The sequence below is a fragment of the Primulina huaijiensis genome, chromosome 9 (genome assembly GCF_012295235.1).
Source record: "Primulina huaijiensis isolate GDHJ02 chromosome 9, ASM1229523v2, whole genome shotgun sequence".
NCBI lineage: Eukaryota > Viridiplantae > Streptophyta > Magnoliopsida > Lamiales > Gesneriaceae > Primulina > Primulina huaijiensis.
In genome coordinates this window covers 6,195,904-6,219,199 of record NC_133314.1, presented here as the reverse complement: position 1 = coordinate 6,219,199, position 23,296 = coordinate 6,195,904, and the positions used below count along the sequence as shown (strand labels likewise).

Sequence of the window (23,296 nt, the reverse complement as noted above, 5' to 3'; positions counted from 1 at the left end):
ATCTATTATATCTGACCGAGATCCTAGATTTGCTTCCAAGTTTTGGAGTAGTCTTCAGAATGCTTTGGGTACTAAGTTGGCAATGAGTACAACTTATCATCCACAAACAGATGGTCAGACAGATAGGATTATACAAACTTTGGAGGATATGTTACGATCAGCGGTCATGGATTTTTGTGGAAACTAGCAAGAATCTTTACAATTGGTTGAATTCTCATATAATAATAGTTTTCAAACAACTATTGGGATGGCACCATTTGAAGCGTTGTATGGTATCGCCTGAATGTTGGAATGAGGTTGGAGAAAAACCATTGGTACAACCTGAGTTTGTTGAAGAGATGAATGAAAAGATAAATTTGATTAGAAAAAGGATGAAAGCATATCGGGATCGTCAAGCTAGCTACGCGAATAAAAGACGCAGGCCTATAGAATTTCAGGTTGGCGATCAAGTTTTCTTGAAAGTGTCACCGTTCCGTGGCACGATGAGATTTGGGCGAAAAAGGAAGTTAGCTCCACGTTATATTGGACCGTATACAATTGTTGAGAGGATCGGTTTATTGGCTTATAGATTGGACTTGCCACAGAGTTTGTCTGCTATACATGATGTGTTTCATGTATCTATGCTGCGGAAGTATGAGCCAGATCCATCTCATGTTCTGAGACCCGAGGACGTCGAGTTGGATAGTTCTCTTAGCTATGTTGAATATCCTATACAGATTCTTAATCGAAAGGATAAGCAACTTCGAAATAAGACTATTCCGCTGGTTATGGTACAATGGAGTAGACATGGGACTGAATAGGCTACATGGGAACTGGAGGCTAAAATGAGACAAGAATGGCCTCACTTGTTTGAAATTGTCACAAATTATTCCATGTACCTGACTTTCCTATGTACTATCAGTGGTAGATGTGTGACTAGGTTGTATATAAGATGTGTTGTGTGGGACGGAATCTTTTGTTAGAGGGGGAGAAATGTGATGACCCGATTTAATTATATGTTATTTGGCGATAATTAAGACTAATTATTTTAAATTGAGGAATTTAAAACAATTAAGTCAAATAATTAAATCTTGTGTTGAAATATGTATTAGAAAATATCGGTTTATAGACGATATTAAAATGCATATNTCTCCAGAAACTGTAACTTTTGTCCAAAAAGCTTCAACCCATTTTGCCACCTTTGATCGATCGTATCTCCGTCACCGGTCGCTGAAAAATTCAAGTAAATATATGGTTGGGAAGCTCTTGACGAGAGCTACGTTTTGGTACCCATCTTGAAGTGTTTCTCGACACTTTTCGAAAACTCGTTGGAAACTAGTCGCCCGTTTCTTCGTTGAATCGTCGTTGTACGTCGCCGGAGTTCAGAAATTGAATGAGGGCTTTTGTTCTTTGGGTCATAGGCTTCGTTTTGATATATATATTGAGGTATAAATTATGATTCCAGAAATTGTTTAAGGGTTGCTCCATTTTTGGTTAAATTTGATATCAATATTGACATTGGTTATATTTTGGATGTAGGTACAAACTTTGAGTTAATTCGAGGTATTGAACAAATTTCAGAATATTTAACAAGAGATTTTTGAATTAGTGAGATGAATAAATCGAGTATCAGCTAGTTCGATGCTTTGCGAAGAATTAAAATAGAAATGATTGATTTTAGATATTTTCGTCGAATATTGGAATTTTAAGAATTTAAAATGCCTAAATAGTTAAAATTTAGAATTTTAGTTGAATTTAAATGGTTGTGGAAATTTTATATGATAATAAGACCATTTAAATTAATATTTAGGTGAATCATCTGAGTTGGCGTTTCCAAGACTTTCTTGAGGATTTAAGTTACTGGTCCATTAGTTGAGGTACGTAGAGATCAATTATTTTTCACGATGTCTGACAGAGACATATGATGATCCTGTGTATGATTTATTTGCTATTTGTTGAATTATGTGATATTATATGCTGACTCGCATATTATCAGTTGGTAATTGATGTGCAAAATAAAATAACATATTTCTTTTGTTCACACACATTTTATTTTAGTTAGACACATCAATACCACTGAACATCTCATATTGAGCCTATCTATTATTGAGATCAAGTTATATTTCAGTTGAGATCCGTTATATATATGATATGAAATGGTGTTCTGGAGATGTTTGGCTACCTTGATTCGGTCCGGCTTAGGTAGTTGCTGGCTTCGAGGCTGGGCCATATCCCAGGCACGGTCCGCTGAGTTGTGGACCAGCTCGAGCATATATGTATGATTGTTGATATCGATCGGTTGACTCCTGATATCCTGATATCTTGCACCTATACATGAATTGCATTCATGCATGGTATCATTGCATTTCTATGTCATATATCGTGGTTTCTTGATGTCTCGTACTGGGATTTCTGACCCCCGAGAGGGGGCTGTCGTGTCTTTTGTGTGTGGACATGACAGGTGGTACAGGTGGTTTGACATCAGGCGCTCGAGTAGAAGCCTCAGGAAGTACCAGAGCTCCTTGAGAGTGGGCTCAGTTGTATTTAGGTACTGCATGGTGTTGTTGTCTCCCAGATACTATATGTATATATTTGGATGATTGTATTATGGTATGATCGAGCCTTGTCGGCTCTATGATATTTTGGGTTTGTATATGTCATGATTGTGTCTGGCTGGCACATGTTTATGATGTTGTGTTTATTGATGGCATATGTTGTGTATTTTGAGTATTTGATTTTCTGATATGTCCTATTTATGCAAAGGTCATGCCGAAATTTTTATAGGCCCAAACTCAAATTTTTAACTCACTTTTTCACTGTTAATAAATCGTTATTAGGATAATGGGCCCTCACACCCTCACCCCATTCACTCGGCCGCCCAACCCTCCCCTTCCAGCAGCAGATTTTTCGATCGGTTTTGCAAGGTAAAACGCAACCAAGATCTTTCCCGTCCCACCGGTGTTCGTCCGTCACGCCGTTAAGTTGTTTTTCGAGCGTATCTACGCAAAGGCACGTCCTATGCCTTTGTTTTCTCATCTTTCACGCCATATTATGTATTTGAGTCTATTTTGCATGATGAATGATAGATCTAATTATTTGAATCAGCTTTTCACATTTTCCGTTTGGTATATCGATTTTCTTTGCATGGTATATTACGTTTTTGACATGTCTTGCAAAGGGCTGCGAGGATCGAGGTTAGAGGACTCAAATCACGTCTGGTTGATGGTGTTAAGAACTAGGTTCAGATCAAGAATGGTTTGGTATGAGGCAGATCGAATTTCTTGTTTGTTTCTCGGTTATGGGGCGTTCGGGTGGTTCACATGCATTCGAGTGCATGGGGCTGAGGGCCACAGCCAGGACAGTTCAGGGAGAGTCAATTGTGGTCTATGAGAGGTTGGTTTGAGCCTGGTCAGGGCCGAGTGGGCGTAGGGTGGAGTTTGCTTAGAGGTTTTAATTTGGGTTTTGTTCGCGTGGCACTACCCATTTAGCGCCGCAGCATTGGTGCCCGCAGTGCTAAATAGCCAGTGCCAAGGCGCTAGTCCAGACATGGGGGTTAATGATTTTAGTGAACATGTCTTGTTTTAGGTGTTGATATGTCGATGTGTCCGAGATTATTGATGGTTTAAATTGGGTCATACGGGGTTTGGTTAGGAGTCTCCGAACTATTGTTAAGTTTCGGGTTGATTCGGGTTAAAAATCGAGACTCCGGTCTAAGTTTTAAAACGAATCATAAAAGTTAATGCATGAGCTCGAGTTTACGTCTAAGAAATGATTAAAAATATGTTTTTACGGCGTTTGATAAGTTTGGATGGAAAATGGTCAAATTAGGGTTTCATAGGCAAAATGGTCATTTTGCACCCAAATTAGGTTAGCAATCTTGGCAGTGCCCTGACAACTGAAAATGCATATTTAAAATGTATATTTTGATTATGAATATGGATTTTTATGATAATGCTGGAAAAAACGTTGCATGCTTGGTTTTAAAGAAATGTATGTATATGCATGAATTTTTCAAATGATGAATACGATAACATGTTTTAGAAGGAGATGAGTTAGTTGTGACAAATATGAACACGAACACGAGCATGTAAGGCCAAGGCTCAGTTGACGAATGAAATTGTCGCTGATGTCCCCGTCCCCGGGTACCACATTTACATGTAGATGGATCCACCGACCTAGAGTTGATACGAAAGTCGCAACTAAATGACCTTAATTCAATTAAGGAAATGAATACGTATAATGTAAGGTCTAGGAAATTCGAGCTACGTAACCTGACTGTATGCAATCTAAGGTTTTACAAAATATGGTTTAATTATTTTATTGCATGGTTATTGCATGAACATGTGTTTTATTTCATGGTTTATTAAAGTTTAATGCATAAGGGCTTTCAGTAAGTTTTTGCACTCGAACGAGGAACGGAGACCGATGATAATTAAAGAAGAATATTTTTATTAAATGATTATTTTTAATTATTTAATATATTGTGTAAATAAGTGAGATTTTCGAAAATGGACCTTGGTGGAGTATTTTTACTCGTCGGGACATATTTTTAACCGGTACCCAAAATTTAGCGAGTCGGGGGACTTTTTGAGGGTTCGAGAAATATTTTAAAAAACGTACCTAAATGAAATATTTTTCGAGAATGTTTTTTGGCTTAATGGGATTATTTTATTGCTTATTGGGCCCAAAACCCTTTTAATCCCCTTATTTTTAATTAAGGGCCCATTAGCACCTTATATTATGACTTAAACACCTCATTAGCAACCCTAAACCAAATATTACATTTCGGCCGACCCTCCCCAACCTTCAGCAGCAGCCTCTCGATTTTTCAGCAGTCATTCCTGTGGTTTCTCTTGAGTTTTTTTTTTCAAAGGATTCTTCCCCCATCTCTCCGTGCACGTTTTACGCAAAGGTTTCGAGCGTTTAATCGCAAAGGCACACCCTATAGCTCGTTCTTTCTCATCTTTCACACCCTAGTATGTATATTGATTTCATTCATGTGTTATGTCATAGATTCATTGTTATGCATTGATTCTTTATGTATTTTTATAAACATGTTGCTTTTTTGTCATGGAACTCACGTTTTGGTGTGGGGGAAGGAGTTGCTAGGGCTTGGTCATGTAAGGGACGATATAAAGCATGTTCATTGAAGGTTTAGGTGGTAAGATTAGGTATGGAGCGTCCGGCTTAGGGGTCGACCCAATTCTCGGGTACTTGGTGGTTAAAGTTACTGATTGGGAGAGGTAAGGAGACAAGGCCGTGTAAGGGCCAAACAGTACCATGGTGTAGACACTGGGGGAGGGGTCTGAGTCATGATCTAGGGTGGCCCAAGTGCAGCTGGTCGCAGCCCAAGACCAGATCGTGAGTCCTAGGTGGTAGAAGGGTCGCGCTTTGTCGTGTTCCGGGAGTTTCATGCACGGCCACATGCATGGGACCTTAGGCTGAGGTTGAATCCATCTGGGAGGGTCCAGTCACGTCCTAGAGTGGTCTTGTTTGAGTCTTGTTCGGTCTAGCTTGGGCTAGGTTCGAGTTTATGGGGGATGGTGAGGCTAGGGTTTCAACCTCTATAAGAACCGATAAGTACAATAAGTTTCAGCCAAGTTTTTGGGGGTTCTAAATGGCTAGGAGCATGTCTTTTAGGGTCTGGTTGAGTGTGGTTACGCCATGATTTGAGTGGGGGAAAGTTTGGTTGGGTTACGGAGTAATTCGGGTTAAAACCGGGACCCCGGTCCAAGTTTTAAAACGAATTATAAAACTTCTTGCATGGGCTCGAGTTTACGTCTAGAAAAGGGTTATAAATATGTTTTGAGGTGTTTTAATAAGTTTGGTTGGCTTCGGGTCGAAGTTTTGAAGTCCGGGGGTAAAATGGTCAATTTGGGTTTTTGGGGGCAAAATGATCACATATCAATATTGGGACTCGTGCAGAACATGGTTGACTTGTAGCGGTGCAAAATCATTTGAATGTTCTGAACTGGTCAGAGAATGTCTTTCATTAAGTGAGCAATAAATAGCTCTTTAATGACTTTGACATAAAGTCTTCGAACAGCCGGTTGAGAAGATTGAACTTCATCTGCTACAAACGGTTGAAAGATGGGCGGACTGAAATTCAAGCGGTTGAATATTAGGCGGTTGAAGCCTTAGACGGTTGAACCGGTACCTGTTATACACAAAAGATTGCAGTTGTTTCTTGAATCAGCTAAGTGCTGTTTTGATTGTGTCGATTACCAAAACTCTTGGGTAACAATAATTTCTTAACAAGATCGGGAAAGAGTTTAGAGGGGGAGTGAATAAACTCTTTGAAAATATTTGCTTTCAAAATTTGTTTTCAATCGTTTTTGGGCAGTTGAAAATTTTTCTCTCAATTGATTAGAAATATGAACCACTTGAAAAGTGCGGAAAACGGTTCAATATTTCTAATGATATTTTTATCCGGTTGACAGTCTAATCAACAAGATAAAGTTTGAAGTGTAAGAGGTTGCGGAAAGTAAAGACACGAGATTTTTATTACAGAAGCACACGCGGAGTATGACAAAAGTAAAGACACGCGGATTTTTACGACAAAAATACACACAGAGTTTTGTCATCAACAAAATAAAGTTTGAAGTGTAAGAGCTTCACATTTTATCCTCAACTCGTTAAATTAAAAGTTTTACCAACCCGTAATTAATAATAATTTTGAATAAAAAATTTAACCAAAATTTTTTATACCCCTCATATTTAGGAATAGTTTAGTTATTTTATATTATATAACAAAAAGGTTATGACTAAATTTTAAGTATAGGGTTTATTGAAACCCACCAATTAATGTATATTAATAGGATAATACATTTTTCTTTTTCAAAAAATCAAATACATTCATCTATATACTAACAATAAATAAAACTTAAATATCATTATTATCTTCTTTATGAAGCCAAAGAACATCGAGTATGCGAATTCAAATCGTGAATTTTCCAATTGCAAGGCCACGAACAATCAGAGTTTGCTGGACAAAAACTGTGTTTGAGATATGAGTTGTGCTCTGACTTGGTCTCTCCTCAATTTCCCAGTTGTCGTTAATGGGAACTCAGTCCTCCATAAAACAAATCTTTTTGGAATTTTAAATCTGCACGAAATTTATACGACTCCGACATAAATTTGGATATTTACATATGTGATGTAATAATCAAGAGCACATGGATAGAAGAAATTATACCCTGTCAAATTCTTGTCTTTACAATATTGCCTGAGGCTCTCGCCTGACAAAACTTGGGCTCCGGCTTCCGCCGAGTTACCATCAGACCATCTCCAGCCTTGTTTCAATTGAACACAGCCTATTACCATCTCGGTTAATCTGGCATCCGGGACGCCCACAACGACGATCTTGGAGACTCCTGGATGAAGGGATATGACAGATTCAACCTATTTTATGCAAACAAATTTTATCAGGATTCGAATTTGTTTGGAACGAGCTCGAGAACTTATATTTAAGAAAGGCTCGAGTTGTGACCTCTTCGGGATAAATGTTCTCCCCTCCGGTCTTGATCTTATCCTTTTCGCGACCGAACAGCCAAAGATTACCACGATCATCCAACTGCCCTATATCTCCTGTATCGATCCAACCTTGGTTGAAAGGATTCGAATGCATGGATTGACCCCAGTAACGGAGCATTGCGTGAGGACCCCTCATGAATATTCTCCCCGGACTCGAAGGCTCCTCCGCGTGTACTTTTAGCTCGATATGTGGTGCGGGCTTGCCTACACAGACACCTCCTTGAGCACTTAAGTTGGAGTTTGTTACATCATTTTGCTTCTGGGTATGGCTCCGATCTTGTGTTGGATCTTTAAGAGTCATGAAAGTTAGTGAGGAACATGCCTCAGTCATTCCTACAAAGAAAATTCAAAACAAAGAAACTGAGAACGAACATATTGAGAATGTATAAATCACGTCGATGAAACGTAGTGGGGCGTGAAGAACATACCGTAAGCTGAGAGAATCGTGGCTCTTGGGAAAATTTTGGTAGCATCTTGGAAAAGCAGAGGAGACAAACCACCGCCACCATTCAAGATCTTCGTCACGGATTCAAAACTTCCAGAGGGTTGCTGTGCCCTGAAAGAGTTACGGTCTAATGAGATAACAGAGTTTAAGCAGAAACATGAAGGCAGACAGAATATATATATATTTGTGTGTGTGTGTGGGCGCGCCATAACAAATATATCATTGTTTTACCTATTAATAGTGATTAAATCAGCCATCATCGTCGGCACGGTGATCAAAGAAGTCACGCTGTGTTCCCTGATGGCTTCACATGCTAAGCGAGCTTCGAATTTCGGCATCATAACATGGCAACCTCCGGCCATTAGCACTGCCATGGCCGACGATATTCCTCCTATGTGGCATAACGGACCGGTGTGCAAATAAATCTGCAAGAGTTTCATTTTGAAATCAGATGGTCAGTGTTGTCAAAATCACCACTTTCCCACATAGATTCGGTGAAGAAAAACCGTACATCATTATCGTCGTAGCGAACTATCGCTATTTTTGCAAGGGATTGCACAACTAAAGCTGAATGAGTTAAGGTAGCTCCTTTTGGCCGTCCCGTGGTACCTATGGGAAACAAGAAAAACAAAACGATGATATGAGTTAAGAAGTCGTCGATTTACCAAATGCTCGAAACTTGTTCGCATATTTCAGCTTCGAGCCTAAAATCAACACTTGAAGATGAAGAAAAGGGAGACAACTTATACCTGAGGTGAAACAAATCACTGCAGCTCTTTCAGGTGCCCAAACATAGTCTAGATTAACAGATTTTCCAATAGGCTCTTTCATCAATTCAGTTGCAAAAACTGCAAGTTTTCGGGAAGGCATGTGAACACATGTACAGAGATATATGCTTCCAAAAGATTAATCTAAATTTCGATATAAATATGATCCTACTGGTTTCAGTGTTAATGGGCTTAACATCCATGCCCATCAACACATGCAATCTCAAAGATGGCACGCTATCTATGCTGAACTTGGAATGCCAGAAACCACGGCTCGAATCCGTCACCAGTAACACCGGTTTCGCCACGTCCATTGCTGATTTCGCTTCCTCCAACCCCTGCAGATTCTTGGAGGTTAGCAATATATATACATATATATATAATTACTGCAGTTTAATTCTTTATTTGTCTCAGTTCCATAAGAAAACTTCGAATATCGTTTGATTACACTCGGAAATATGAAATCGGATATTGATTCGTTACTAACCCATCTGTAATTGAGTGGAGCAACAATTCCTCCAATGTAAGTGATAGCAAGGATCCATTCCAGATACAAATCACTGAAATATCAAACATAGTATATTTAGTTAACTTTCACAATTCCAGGTCCATACAGTCCTATATACATATATCCTCAAATCTTGATTCATCGCGTATCATAAATCGACTAAATCACCGGAGATAATCGTAAAACCGATTGATCCTGCACATCTAAGCATGCTTCATGTTACACATAAAACAATGAAACTCTCTATGCAATGCAATACTTCGCAAACATGCATGATAACATAAACCATGCCGATGTCCAATTCGTCTCCACGAGTTAAAAGGTATATCTATTAACCTGTTAAGAGCAGAAATGGCTACCACATCGCCCGGTACGACCCCGAGTTGTAGAAGCCCATTGGCCAACCCAACAACTCCCTCCACGAACTGTATTCCTGTTTTCCGCCGGTCCCCATCGATCGTTACGACAGATTCTCGGCGGGCGGTGGCCAGGCGGCTCAAGCACTGGCAGATGTGAGCTTCGGAGTAGTTAGCCATGGTGGAATGATAGGAAGGGAGTTGGTCTTTATGCGCTATTTATAGGAAGGGGGAGTGAACAATCCTGTTGAGGTGTATCTTAGTGCAAATTTTCAAATTTGTACATCTCTTGATGAATGCTATTTCATGTGTATTTTCTTTCTTTGACCGTGAATTTGAAAAAATTTTAGTTGTTTATTTTATTAATTGTCCATTGGATGATTCACGGCATGTGCCTCACAATTCCACATTATCAATTCAATGGATCCAATACTTCGAAACAAGGGTGTCATTTTAATTTTTTTTTAAATGTAAAAAAAAAAATTGGTGTCTTGTAATATATTTTTTTTAACGACGCGATGTAACCTATAATCGTTGAGTTCATTGGGTAAATCTCTGAGATTACATAGTAGCATGCGAACTACGTTAACCAGATAAAATATAAATCTTGTACGACAGGATCGTCCAGAAAATGTTGATAGAGACATCAAACTAATGCACATTGATAAATCACTCACATACTCCATCAAATTAGACATTTGAACTTGTATAAAATTGATATAATTATGTGTGATAGTGAATTTATGATAATATAATTTTTTTTTAACATCTAACATTAAATTAAATATGATATTAAATTTTAAATAAAAATATATTCCCTCTATTCCAAATATGTAGGATTGTTTGTTTTTTTTTACGTAGATTAAGAAAATTAGTGGAGAAAAAATTTACATACGAACTTTTTATTTTATCCCTATTTTATTCATTCAAGAAATAGTATTTTTAAAACACGTGTTATATACTTAAGATTTAACATTTTGTGCTTGAATAATCTTTTCATCCATCTCAATAAAGTGTTATTTTTCCAACAATATTCACGCCCACGCAACATTCAAAAAGTTGCATGTCGAGTGCCGGCATATGGAAGCCTGTTGGTGGGCCAAAATTGACTCATATATATATAATATTAACAAAAATTTTTACGAAACCGTCTAACGAACTGTATTTTGTGAGATTGATTTTTTATTTGGGTCATCTATAAAAAAGTATTACTTTTATGTTAGAATTATTACTTTTTATTGTAAATATTGATAGGGTTGACCCGTCTCGTGACATCGTCTCANGGTTCTGTATATGTATATTAATGGACTATATTAATTATTAATTAATATAAAGTGATGGATAATATAACATTTTGATACGAAAATTTAAACCTGTTTTGACGACCATAAATTGAAGCCGAAGCGTCGATTTAACAAGCGTGAGGGGCTATTTCAATATGATTAATGTGTTTTAAAAATATACTTAAAAATAATTTTCTAAAATTTTAAAATATCGCAATAATTTTACTATGTTTACTGTCTAAGAAGATAAATTATTAAAAAAAAAATTGAATAGTGAAGTATTCTACGGATATTATAATATATTTTGATGCAATTTGGTAGATTGGGATGTCAGTTTGTAGGAACAACATTATATTTTCAAATCTTGAATCATATATTTAAGATAATATCATCAAATATCTTATATCTTCGTTATTTCTCCAACAAATCTCGAAACATATTCAAACAAATATCTTATACAATTATATCGAAATCTTCAATATTTCAAATCAATATTTTTTTTAATTTTCTTGATAAAATAAATGACCAAATTAAGTCAATAAAAATATCATCTAGCAATATCCTCTTTGGCTTATTTTGGCAAAATCATAAAAAATATTCAATCAAATGTATAAAACATAAATATCTCTCTTTTGACAAAAACCAAACAAAAGTTCAGAAATTAAACCGATAGTTTGCAATCAATTTTTTTCTCCCTATATATTTTCATCTCCTGAATGTCAATTTTTCATTCTCCATCATGCATTATATTATTGCCTTAAAACCGAACTCTACACACCAGGATCAACATCTTGAAAAAAAATGAATATGCTTTGATACCACTTGTTGATCAAGTTTTCCGTTATTTTGCGTAGTTTTTATGATTTGCCTAATAAATAAAAAAATATTGAAAACACAATAAAAGATAGGTAATTGTATCGTGGTTGGTCCAAAAGACCTACGTCAACGGATCACATCCAGCTATCAAGCAAATCTACTAAACGTCAATAATGTTACAATTATACAAAGATTCGAATAATTAAAAGACTCTTTCTTTTATTATGACGTCTTTATGATGAACATGTTCAATAGACTATATTTGGCAAGTAATAATCATCTTCAATATCTGCTAATTCGAACTCTCTTCGAAACTATGGATTGTTCTCTCCCGAGAATGTGGCCTTCCTCTCCCGAAAAATGAATCGCAATGCATTGAATGTATGTATCACTGTCAATTGAAACCCTCAAAATCAGAACGGATACAATGATACAGGCAGAATTTTGTCTCATAGCTCGTCGCAACACATAATGAACAGTAATGCTTTTCTTTACAAAATTCGCATACAACCAACTCTTAAATATTTTATAGTATAAGCTTATCGAACTCCCTCCACCAAATATGGTCACATTCGGGATCTTCAAATTAAATGAACACTCTTTTATATAGTAGACTCCATCATATCCAGGATATACATTGTTTTTTCAAATTTTGCATCATATCTTCAACATAATGTCATCCAATATTTTCATTATATCTCCAACAAATTTCAAAACATATTCAAAAAAAATATCTTCTTCAGTTATTTCCATATCTTCAATATCTCAAATCAATAATTTTAAATTTTATTGACAAACTGAAAGATAAAAATTAAGCAAACAAAAATATCATCTAACAACTTGTTTTTTTATGACGTGAGAATCCAAAGCATCTACCTTTCGATATCTACAGAGTAAACTACCGGGCTAACGCGGTAACGTACAAATAATGCTAGTAAGGTAAACATATTAGGCAAGTCTTGTGTAACAAACTCGCTTAAGAAAGTGTTGGTAGGAAAATCGAACTCCAAATAATTGGTCAAACGTTCTCCTATTCCATCAATACCCCCTTCGGATTCATCGATTGACTTGCATTCTTAAGTTTATATTGTAGACATGTGTCAAAATTTACCAGAAAATTGGCATTAGTAACACATAATAACGTGCATGGTAGACTCCTTTGTAACAAATAATAAATTAATGCGACCCTTAAATGATGTTTGAGTTGGTAAAATAGATGAACGTTTAGTCAATGATCATAAGTTTTATTTTCTTTTAACACTTTTTCGGGCGAGCATGTCACACAGGTTTGCTCGATGTGGTTTATTTGGCGGTGGCTAACATATTTTCTAGGCTACTGCATTAATCTATGTCACCATGTGTTTACTCATTACACACTGAAAGATAGAGATTGTGGTTCTATTATCATAAAAAAAAATTAAAATGTTAGCAATAGATTCAAAAATGTTGATCGATGGTGATTTCAAATTGTAATGTAAACACTTGTGTAAACCGTGATAGAAAATGAAATTTAAAGCTGAAAAAAATCGCGTTCTTTTTAAAAATACATTTAAATTCCATTATATGTTTTTTGGCCCAAATAATAAGTTTTGTTCTGAAAAGGTGAGAAAAGTATTCAAAAGCTGCTGATCGAAGAGTGCTGAATCCACGTGTTGTCGTGATTGTTGGATACATATGCAGACAACAACTGTGAAGGAGTTGGCTGGAGATTTTTTTTTGTTGCTCTAGTTTTGACATCGTGTTTTGCTTCTTTATATACTTTTTTAATGTGGTTCTGTGTTTTATGAAGCATTTGATTTTCTCAACGTGTTGATGAAATTGGTTTTTGATTAAAATCACTAGTGAGTTTTTTGTGTAAACTTGTTGGTTTCTAGTGATTATTTTTTCCTTCAGGTACCACGCAAGTATTTATATTTGTACAAAATTTATTACGGTACATCGTATTTACTTAAAGTTAATTTGTGTTACAAAGTTATATATTTCGCTGCATGTTGTCTGAAATGTTGTAACATTTCACATAACACTTAATTATGATAAACACAAATTTACGGTCATACACTGTCTTACACGTTTTACTGGTTAAACAAAATATATCACATACCTTACATAAACAAATTGTGCTGAATATTACACAGGCTCGAGCTTGGCTCGTTTAGGATATAAAAGGCTCGAGCTCAATTCAAGCTTTATTATTAAGTTCGAGCTCGGCTCGTTTGAAAATTACTAAATTTAGTTCATTAATAGCTCGAGTTCAGTTCATTAATAGCTCTTTTATCATGTTAACGATCCTGGTTCGAGCTCGAGTGCAGCTCGTTAAGCGAACTTGTTTTCTAACTTGTTAAACAAGCTGATTTTTAGCTCGTTTTATAGCTCATCAATCATTTTTAGCCTAAAGGCCAACTAAGACATGAAGAATTAAGGGTATGCTTCTCATTTATAACATTTCAATGTCTTACTTTTCACTAAAATAGCAATATGAGACAAAAACTCATGGCCCAAAAAATTAGTCGAGCTCGGGTTCAAAACGAGCTTGAGTTTGAGCTCGAACTCTCGAACATGCTCGCTTGCTTATGAGCCGAACCTTCTGAAGCTCGATCTCGGCTCGATAAAATTGTAGAACTCGAGATCGAGCTCGAGCTCGGTTCGATAAGCTTAACGAACGATCTTGAATGAGCTTTTTATCGAGCCGTCCTCCGAGTAACTCACGAGCGACTTGGTTTATTTACATCCCTATATATATATTGCTTTTGTGGTGATAACCATTGTCGACATAGTGTTGTACAATAAATAACGTTTCGATACTAAGATTGAAATTTTACTGGTTATTATAAAAAAAAATTTACTAATTAAACAAAATTCACATGATCAATTTTGTAAGCATAATTGATTAATGATGGTAAATTTTGCTATAAAAAATAAATTATAAACTTTACTGATTGTTCATTTAATAATATATAAACCAAAAAATAATGGGAAAAAACATAAGAATGCCTAATTCAAAATTTGCAGCTCATGGATGGATCATTATTACTTTCTTAGAACATCGAATTGAAGCAGCTTTAGTCAAAGAATAAATGAAAAATAATATACATTATTATGTTTATATACAATATCATATCTGCGACACATTCATCACATCCAATGGGTGAGTGACACCTCATCGGTGCTCAAATAAGGTGTGCACGGTAGATGTGCAGCATATCAAATATATATNTATAGATAATTTTCAAGTAAATTAGTTATTATTGAATATGTTGCATGGAGTGTGCTGCCTGCCAAATTGCATATTCAACAAAAGCCAACTGCTTAGTAGTACAGTCCAACTTGGTAAGCAAACATCAGAAATACTAACATTATTTTTCAAATTAAATAATAAATTTTCTTCGTTCAAATTCATGGATGCTATGTTACGTTGTTTGAATAAATTGTAAATAATTTTGTTGACTAAAATTGGAAGAATATCTGGGTGACTAAAGTATGTCCTTTCCCAAATTCATCTGCCTCTGAAATCGATGCCATTCCTCGACTGTAAGAAATGAGTACACCAACTTGTAATAAAAAAAATTCATTTTTCTTGTATTTTTATATGTGAATTTGATCATCTATTGTACAAAATTTCAATTTTAATCATATATCTTTCAATTTTTGATAATTTTAGTTATTTAATCGAAAGTGTTAATGTACAAACGTAAACGTCATATCAACTTCGCATTGGTTCCACATCAATGCCATATCAAAAATTGGACAAAAATTGCCAAAAAAAAATTATGGACTAAAACTGAAATTTAACAATATAGAAAACCAAAATCCTAAAAATTCAAACATACATAACCATAAACGCGATTTCTCATTATAAAAATTTAAATATTTACATATAGTTGACTGTTATAAATAATTATAATATAACAACACGTATTTGGGAGTATATCTGGCCTCAAATGCATTTCATTACTGATTTTCGTATATGTCATGGTTTATTCTATACTATGAAATAGACCATTTATAAAAATTAACTTTGTGGTTATACTACTCGTTGAAAATGTTGGAGTGTAATAATTGGTTATATAAAATTACGATATGTTAAAGTATCGTTTTTTTGTAACCAAAACGCAACGAAAGTTCAAAATTTTTGTAATTTGACAATCAAATCACGCTTCAATGTCGTATGATTTAACTAGAAATCTGACGATGGCACGACGGGAGAGCAACGGTGAATGGTTGTGGAGTGGATGGAGGTCATAGCCCCTTCAAAAGGTGGTGGAAGATTTTGTATATTGTGAGGAATGAAGTAGAGAATCTAGATTTCGTAAAATTTTGATCTTGATTAGATATGACAACAGGGCGGATTTGATCAAACCAGATACCCGCCCTGTCACCCAGCCTGTTTTTTGAACCTGCCACGCTCCGAACTTGCCTTAAACCCATGTTGGACCCGCCAACTATCTAGAAATTTCTTGAACTATTAACTCATCAAATCACATATGTGAACGGTTAGTTCTATACTTAAATGAATCTGCTCCTATGTATGTCAAAACTACACACAATATTACCACCTGGTGACCCTCACAGAGTCGGTAAACGAGTCAAATGACTAATGATGTAAAACCTTAAACCGCAGACTATCAACTCGGTAAATAATAACTACTTGAAAAGTCCGAGGTAGGGTTATTCATTGACTCATCATATGATCACATATCTGCATGATTGAACATCTTCATGTCCATATTAATGAAACGTGGCATTTGACATCACAGATGTTAGTCCCAAATTCGAGCGATCTTTATCCTTATTTTAGGCGGCTAAATCGACTAATAACGAATATAGAATCTAGGACAACTTAAATGTGTTTCAAGATCGATGTGACATGTACGACCTCTTGTACCATAGTATATTCAAGGTCTTTATATATGCAACTTGTATTAGTATACAGATAAAATAAATATCATAATTTGATAAAATGTAAAATATTATTTATTACACAAGATTCAGAAAAGTTCAAACCACAAATAGTTCACTGGGCACCTACTCTAATATGATCAAAATGTGACAAATTTGTTTTTGTATGGTTTTAAATATTGTAGTTATACAATTACAATCAACTATAATTTTTAATAAAACGACAAATACTTCATCCTGCCAAAAAGTTATTATAAACACCCCATAATTTTTCAAAAAAAAAAAATAATTTTTTTAATAAAAAATAATATGCTTAGTTTTAATTTTTAATATAATCTATAAAATTTTTAGATAAAAATTACTTAACCCAACAAACGTTGACAAGAGGCACTGATATATAGTAGAAGTTTCAAATGTAGCATTAACTGCAATAATTTGTTATAGTATTTAAGTCTAAACAAGTTTTGATAAAATAAGATATACGAGTTATAATTCCCACATAATTTCATATATATTCTTGTAAACTTTCAAATGCTTAACTTTGTTTTAATTTTGTTGAATTAGGATCGATGGATTTCAAACCTATGGATTTTAAATATATTCAAATATATTTTTATAGTTTTAGAGAAACGAAACCATAAACTTCAAATATATCTTCTACATATTTTAGTAGTATTTCATGTTAATTAGAATGAATTTTAATTTTATCCAATAATAGAGTTTTGGTGTAACTAATGTGTAAATAAGTAATACATAAGTTTAAGATTGCATATATTGTTTCGTTGTTAACACTAAAACTATGATCGAAATCCATTGATTTCAAATCCATCACCCCAAATACAAACTTAAATAATTCACTCGTTGTGCCTATAAAATCTAGGTCAAATTTAATTAATCGTCGTCATTTATGACCATCGTAATTTAAAATACATTTTAATTAATTGTCGTCATTTATGACCATCGTAATTTAAAATACATACTATATTATAAGTTATCAGATACTCAACATCTCCATTCAATCTACATTTAATATGTATATAATATTTAAACTCTCAACATTATTTAATATATTTATAATGCCTCTCTCCTGTCTTTCTTTGTTCGACTATAATCGGAACTTGAATTTCATAAGGAAATTTAGAGATTAATTTATATTAGAATATTGGTTAATAATTTATTTATTTGTAATTTTTCATTTATTCAAAGTAGTTCCTATTTGCACGTTGAATAATGATCTAAACATGCTAGTTTATTATATTCAAATTAATGATTTTTTTAAATATAGATAAAGATAGGTTAAATTTAAAAATATAGACAAAGATAAAATTAAATTTTTTTTTTTAAAAAAAATACTATTTTAGGGGAAAAAATTGTAAATAAAATTATGTAATGACTGTATAGCTATAATTTTAAATAAAAATTCACCAAACCAATTAAAAATTAGTTAGTAATATATAGCCTCAACTTTAATTAATATTAAGTATGAATAGTAATTTTAGCGAGGAAAATGATACATGTGTTATGGAAACATTAACTTTGTTTAAAATAAATAAAACTTAATTATATTTTTGAAAATAATTTCATTTAATATTTTGTTAGAATATTTCTTATACCCTAAGTTTTTGGTGATTGAAAAATAATAGCATCAAGCTATTTCATGATCCAACCGCTCTTTAATTGTAATATCAGATTTTCGGACTGCTGGGTCATTTCAAGATGTTCAGATAGTACATCATGATTTAATCTGTTCACGCAAGGAAGTTAAGCCGTAGTACTTCTGAACTCTAGGCCGTGATAAGTCCTAGTTTAAATGGGTTGTTACAAGGCATAAAACTAAAGTATTTTAGTAGAATCCTTCTTAAGTAGAAAAAGAGGTGACGTAGAAGTGTTATCTCCAAACATCCATAAAATATATATCATTTCATTACACACTTTACATTCTTGCATATGATTTTTTCAAGTTTCTTTCTAACATTCAATTGCATTAAATAGTTTATCACCAGTCAAGTAGGACTATTTTCACACTTATTCACTTTTCAGTGGTCTAATAAATCTAGCCGTTCGAGAATATTTTTAAACAGCCTAAAACTATTAAGAACGTCTCAAAGTTTTTAAATTTTTTAAAAGAGTTTATTCACGCATCATCTAAACTCTAATATAATCCCAACAAGTTGTATCAGATAGGGTTTTTATTGAACTCTTATGATTATTTTTAATGGCATCTTTTAACAAAATTTCAATGTTTTGTAAAGAATTTTATGACGATTGTAAAATATGAATGTAGGTACATTTATCGGCTCAAGATGATGATATGTGGTACGTCATACTAACGGTCCAATAAGATTTTGAAAGCCAATACAGCTATATCAATATTTGATAGTGCTTTACAAATGGTGGAAAAACATATGTCTAAATATAAGGCTGAAGATAAAAAAAAAAGAAAAAAGAAAAAAAAGGTCAACCTTGACAATTTGATCAAAAACATTCTATACAAAACTCTCGACAAGAACGTGTTCAATAAGATTAAGACATGTTCAACCACCAAATAAATCTTGGAGAAATTGACCCAAATATGCGAGGAAAACGATCAAACCGAAGAGAACAAGCTAACTGTTTCAATCCAAAAATTTGTTAATACCAAAATTAAGTCTGGCGAGACTTCTAATGAGTTTGATGAATGATTTAGAAGTATTGTTATTGAACTAACATTTTTTTGGTAAAGAATACACTAATTACAAAATTGATTTGAAGGTCATGATAGCATTTCCCAGAAATTGAGATGAAAAAACGGTGGCTAAGAGGGAGTCCAAAGATCTCGATAAACTCGAGTTGCACGACTTGTTTCTTGTCTTAAAGCCTATGAATTTGAGCTGGGAATCCAGACAGAAGAATAGTCATCAACTTCACAACCAACTATAGATTTAGCCTCCACAACTCCAATTTCAACCTCCAACAAATAAGCTTCCAGCAGAAAATTTGTTGAACAGAAAAGCAACAAGGATGTCATTATTTGTTAAATTTTTTTTGGCAAATTTATGAATAAAATCATCTAAATTCAATTTTTATTGTAAAAAAGACCAAATTGATGACAATCAGGCTTGTTTCAATTGTGGAAAGTAATTACATTTTATTGCATTTTGAAACATGCCGAAGAAAGATGATGAGAAATCATTCGAAAAGAGACTGCCCAAAGATGAGAAAAGATCCTTGAAAAATAATATAGATCAAAGAGGACTTGTTGCTGAGGAAACAAAGAACAAATGAGCTAACTCAGACTCAGATCAATCTAGTTCAAAGATCTCCTCAAATGAAAACGAGGATGAAAAGTTCCAGTGACTCATAGCCTATGTTAAGCCGCAGACCTTAGATATTGAGCTGGAAACTGCCGATGACATGCTATTTAATTTTGACTCAGATGAATTCACATGAAAAGATCTTGTTACGACACTGCATGATATGGTGGATGAGTTTAAAAGACACTTGCAATTATTTGATGAGTCACTACAACAAAAACGCAAAACGACAACGGATATTATCCGTTTTCGTAGCTGCCATAAAACCGTTGTAACTGACAGTGTTGTTGAAGTGCGTTCAACGACAACGGTTTTGAACCGATGTTGTAGCTATCATATTGCGATGGTTTTTCAAAAATCATCACTAATTAACCGTTGCAGATTAGCAACGGTTTACGATATATCGTCGCTAAAATTAGCGATGGGTTTTGACTAAGCCGTTGCTCCTTAGCGATGGTTTAAGATATACTGTCGCTAACATTAGCGACGATTTTTGACTTAGCCGTCGCTAATTAGCGACAGTTTTTGACTAAGCCGTCGCTAATTAGCGACGGTGTACCGTCACTAATTAGCCATAGTTTAGACATAATCTGTCACTAATTTTTTGTGTAAAATAAAAAAATTACTTTTATAATTTAAGAAATCTACCAGAAAAACTTACAATCTGACTAAGCTAACAATATTCATGATCTTAACTAACACTTAAAAATTTACCAAGAATTGAAGCGAAAAAACTTACCCTAAATCGAAACTAAAATCGTCTAAGAGAGAAACATTTATCGTAGATGTGAAGCGGTGTGAAGGAAAATGAAGACAGTTTGCGACGGTTTTTGATAAAACCGTCTCTATTAGCGACGGTTGTTTATTAAACCGTCGCTAAGCAAAAAGCATAGCGACAGTTTTTTTTAAAACCGTCGCCAGTTTAAGCAAAACCGTCGCTAAATATAGCAACGGTTTAAGCAAAATCGTTATTGTTTGTCCAAAAAACACGTTAATCCACAACGATTTTCTAAAATCGTTGTCGTTTGTCCAAAAAAACACGCTAATAGACAACGGTTTATAAAACAGTTGTCTTTGACCCCCCAAAAAAACGCTAAAAAACAATGGTTTAGTGAAAATCGTTGTCTTTGACCTCCAAAAAAAGGCTCAAAAACAACGGTTTTCACTAAAACCGTTGTTAAAAAGTAAAAGAAAACGGTTTTTTCGTAAAACCGTTGTCTCTTTAGTTTTGTGTATTCAATATTTTCTTGTAGTGAGTTAAGGCAGAAAGCAAAACGCTAACAATAAGACAAAGAACTTTAGTTGTTCGTAGCGAATGGAAATCGATGGTCTAAAAGTAAAAAGAAATCTACTAGCAGCTGAAAATGATGACATGCGAAGAGCATTCCAAAAAACTATTAATGAAAATAAACGGTTGACAGTTCTAATCAATTTTTGTAACAAATCTTCAGACTTCATTGAGAAGATGCACGAGTTGCAAAAACCATCCGATGATAGAAATGAGCTAGGATTCGGCAACAACTTGCGTAAATCTTCTGAGGTGAGAACTCAATCGTGTCTAGACAAAGACAAGTCCAAAATGATAAATTTTTCCCGTCTAGCACGATATGTGAACATAATCAGCCCGAAGTTCAACCTAGCCGGAATGTAAATCTTGAGAACAGAGGCAAGCATCGTTGTTTAGGCTATGTTGTATCAGAGAGTTCTAAGTCTAATTGATAATGACTTAAATGCAGAAAAATTCAAGCCGGTTTCAATAGATCGAACTGGTCTCACAGAAACAAAGTCCAATAGGATATTTCTCTAGGAAGGAAAAACCGAACAGTTACCATAACTACAGGCCGATTCGAAAGAGATACAGATTGAATGAGAAGAATGAATGACCTAAACAACATTTTGTGAGAAAGAAAACACATCACGCAACTTCACCTGGTTGTGTACAATCTCTCACTATTTTGGACACACACACACGCAAACCAGTTAGGCTAATTCAAGTGTGGGTTCTGAAAAGATTAATCAGTTCAGGACCCAACTATTTCTGGGTACCAAAAGATTATTTGATTGAATACAGGTTTCAAAGAAGAACATCATTAAAGAATCAATATGGTTTCTGGATATTGATTGCTCCAGACATATGACTGCAACAACAAACTATTGTCCGATGTTATTGAATACAAATGACCAAAAATCACATTCAGTGATAACTCTAAGGGTAAGACTATGGCTAAGGGTAAGATTATATACGACAAGGTAATCATTAAAGATGTCCTATTATTTGAAAATCTATACTACAACTTGATTAGAATTAATCAGCCAAGTGATAATAACCCACAAACACACATGCACGGTTAATTTACAAATGGCAACATTATGATAGCTGGACTAAGAGAACAAAATACTTAAAAAAGTTAGGTGAATGATAATCTAAATGCTCGTTAATGTTTCATTGTCTTGCATTATAATAAAAATTGGTTATGACATAAGCGGCTCAATCATTTAAATTTCAAATCTACAACCAATATTATCAAGCAAAATTTGGTCTCGGGGTTACCTAACATTAATTTTACAAAAAGATGACGTTTTTTCTGCATGTAAGTTAGGTAAACAAGTAAGATCAACATTCAAGAACAAGAGAAGCAACTCAACGGCTCGATGTTTGGAACTTCTTCTTATGGATCTCTTCGGTCTAATACCCGTAATTAGCCAAGAGAAAAATAATCACGCCTTGGTGATAGTTGATGAATTTCAAGTTTTACATGAGTAATATTCCTGAGTTCTAAATATCAGACCGCTGCCCATCTTGTAAAGATTCTTAAAAGACTTCAGAATGAGAGGTCTTCAGTGGTGGATAGGATAAGGAGTGATAGAGGAACCGAGTTCATAAATAGACTACTCTCAACCTATCTAGAAAACAATGGCATTAAGCATGAACTTTCAACTTCTAGATCACCTCAACAAAATTGACTTGCTGAGAGAAGAAACAGAACACTCAAAGAAGCGGCTCTATCAATGCTAGCTAAATCTGGTATCTCTTAAAGGTTTTGGGAAGAAGTTGTAAACACTGCATGCTATACATAGAACAAATAAATGATCAACAAGAATCTAAAGGAAAACACATTATGAGATCTGGAATGGGAAAAAACCCGATATTTCATATTTTTGCATATTCAGTTGTAAGTGTTTCATTCACAATAATGGTAAGAAACATTTAACCACTTTCGATTTTAAACATGCATTGGAACTAGATGGGTCTCAGGTATAAAATGGATGACAGTGGATCAGTATTAAGAAATAAAGCTAGACTTGTATCTCAATGATATATATAGGAAGAAGGTATATATTTTTTTGAATCATTTGATCATGTAGCTAGACTTGAGGCTATTAGAATATTTTTTGTTTTTACCACATTTGAGGACTTTA

General features: G+C 34.4%; 2 protein-coding genes across 2 annotated transcripts; one reads left to right on the top strand and one right to left on the bottom strand.

Moving 5' to 3' along the window:
* The first annotated feature begins 269 nt into the window (after positions 1 to 269).
* On the top strand, positions 270 to 800 carry LOC140983833 (uncharacterized). Its single transcript, XM_073450990.1, has 2 exons — positions 270 to 614; positions 717 to 800. The coding sequence occupies exons 1-2, from the start codon at positions 270 to 272 to the stop codon at positions 798 to 800; spliced, it is 429 nt and encodes a 142-aa protein (XP_073307091.1).
* A 6,056-nt stretch (positions 801 to 6,856) lies between these two features.
* LOC140984170 (2-succinylbenzoate--CoA ligase, chloroplastic/peroxisomal-like) lies at positions 6,857 to 9,817 on the bottom strand. The gene is made up of 10 exons (XM_073451410.1): positions 9,569 to 9,817; positions 9,212 to 9,284; positions 8,897 to 9,062; positions 8,707 to 8,805; positions 8,469 to 8,566; positions 8,189 to 8,382; positions 7,941 to 8,068; positions 7,469 to 7,845; positions 7,175 to 7,380; positions 6,857 to 7,084 (listed from the first exon to the last, which is right to left on the bottom strand). Exons 1-10 carry the CDS (start codon positions 9,766 to 9,768, stop codon positions 6,955 to 6,957), a joined length of 1,671 nt encoding a protein of 556 aa, XP_073307511.1. The 5' UTR covers positions 9,769 to 9,817; the 3' UTR covers positions 6,857 to 6,954.
* Positions 9,818 to 23,296: the final 13,479 nt, after the last annotated feature.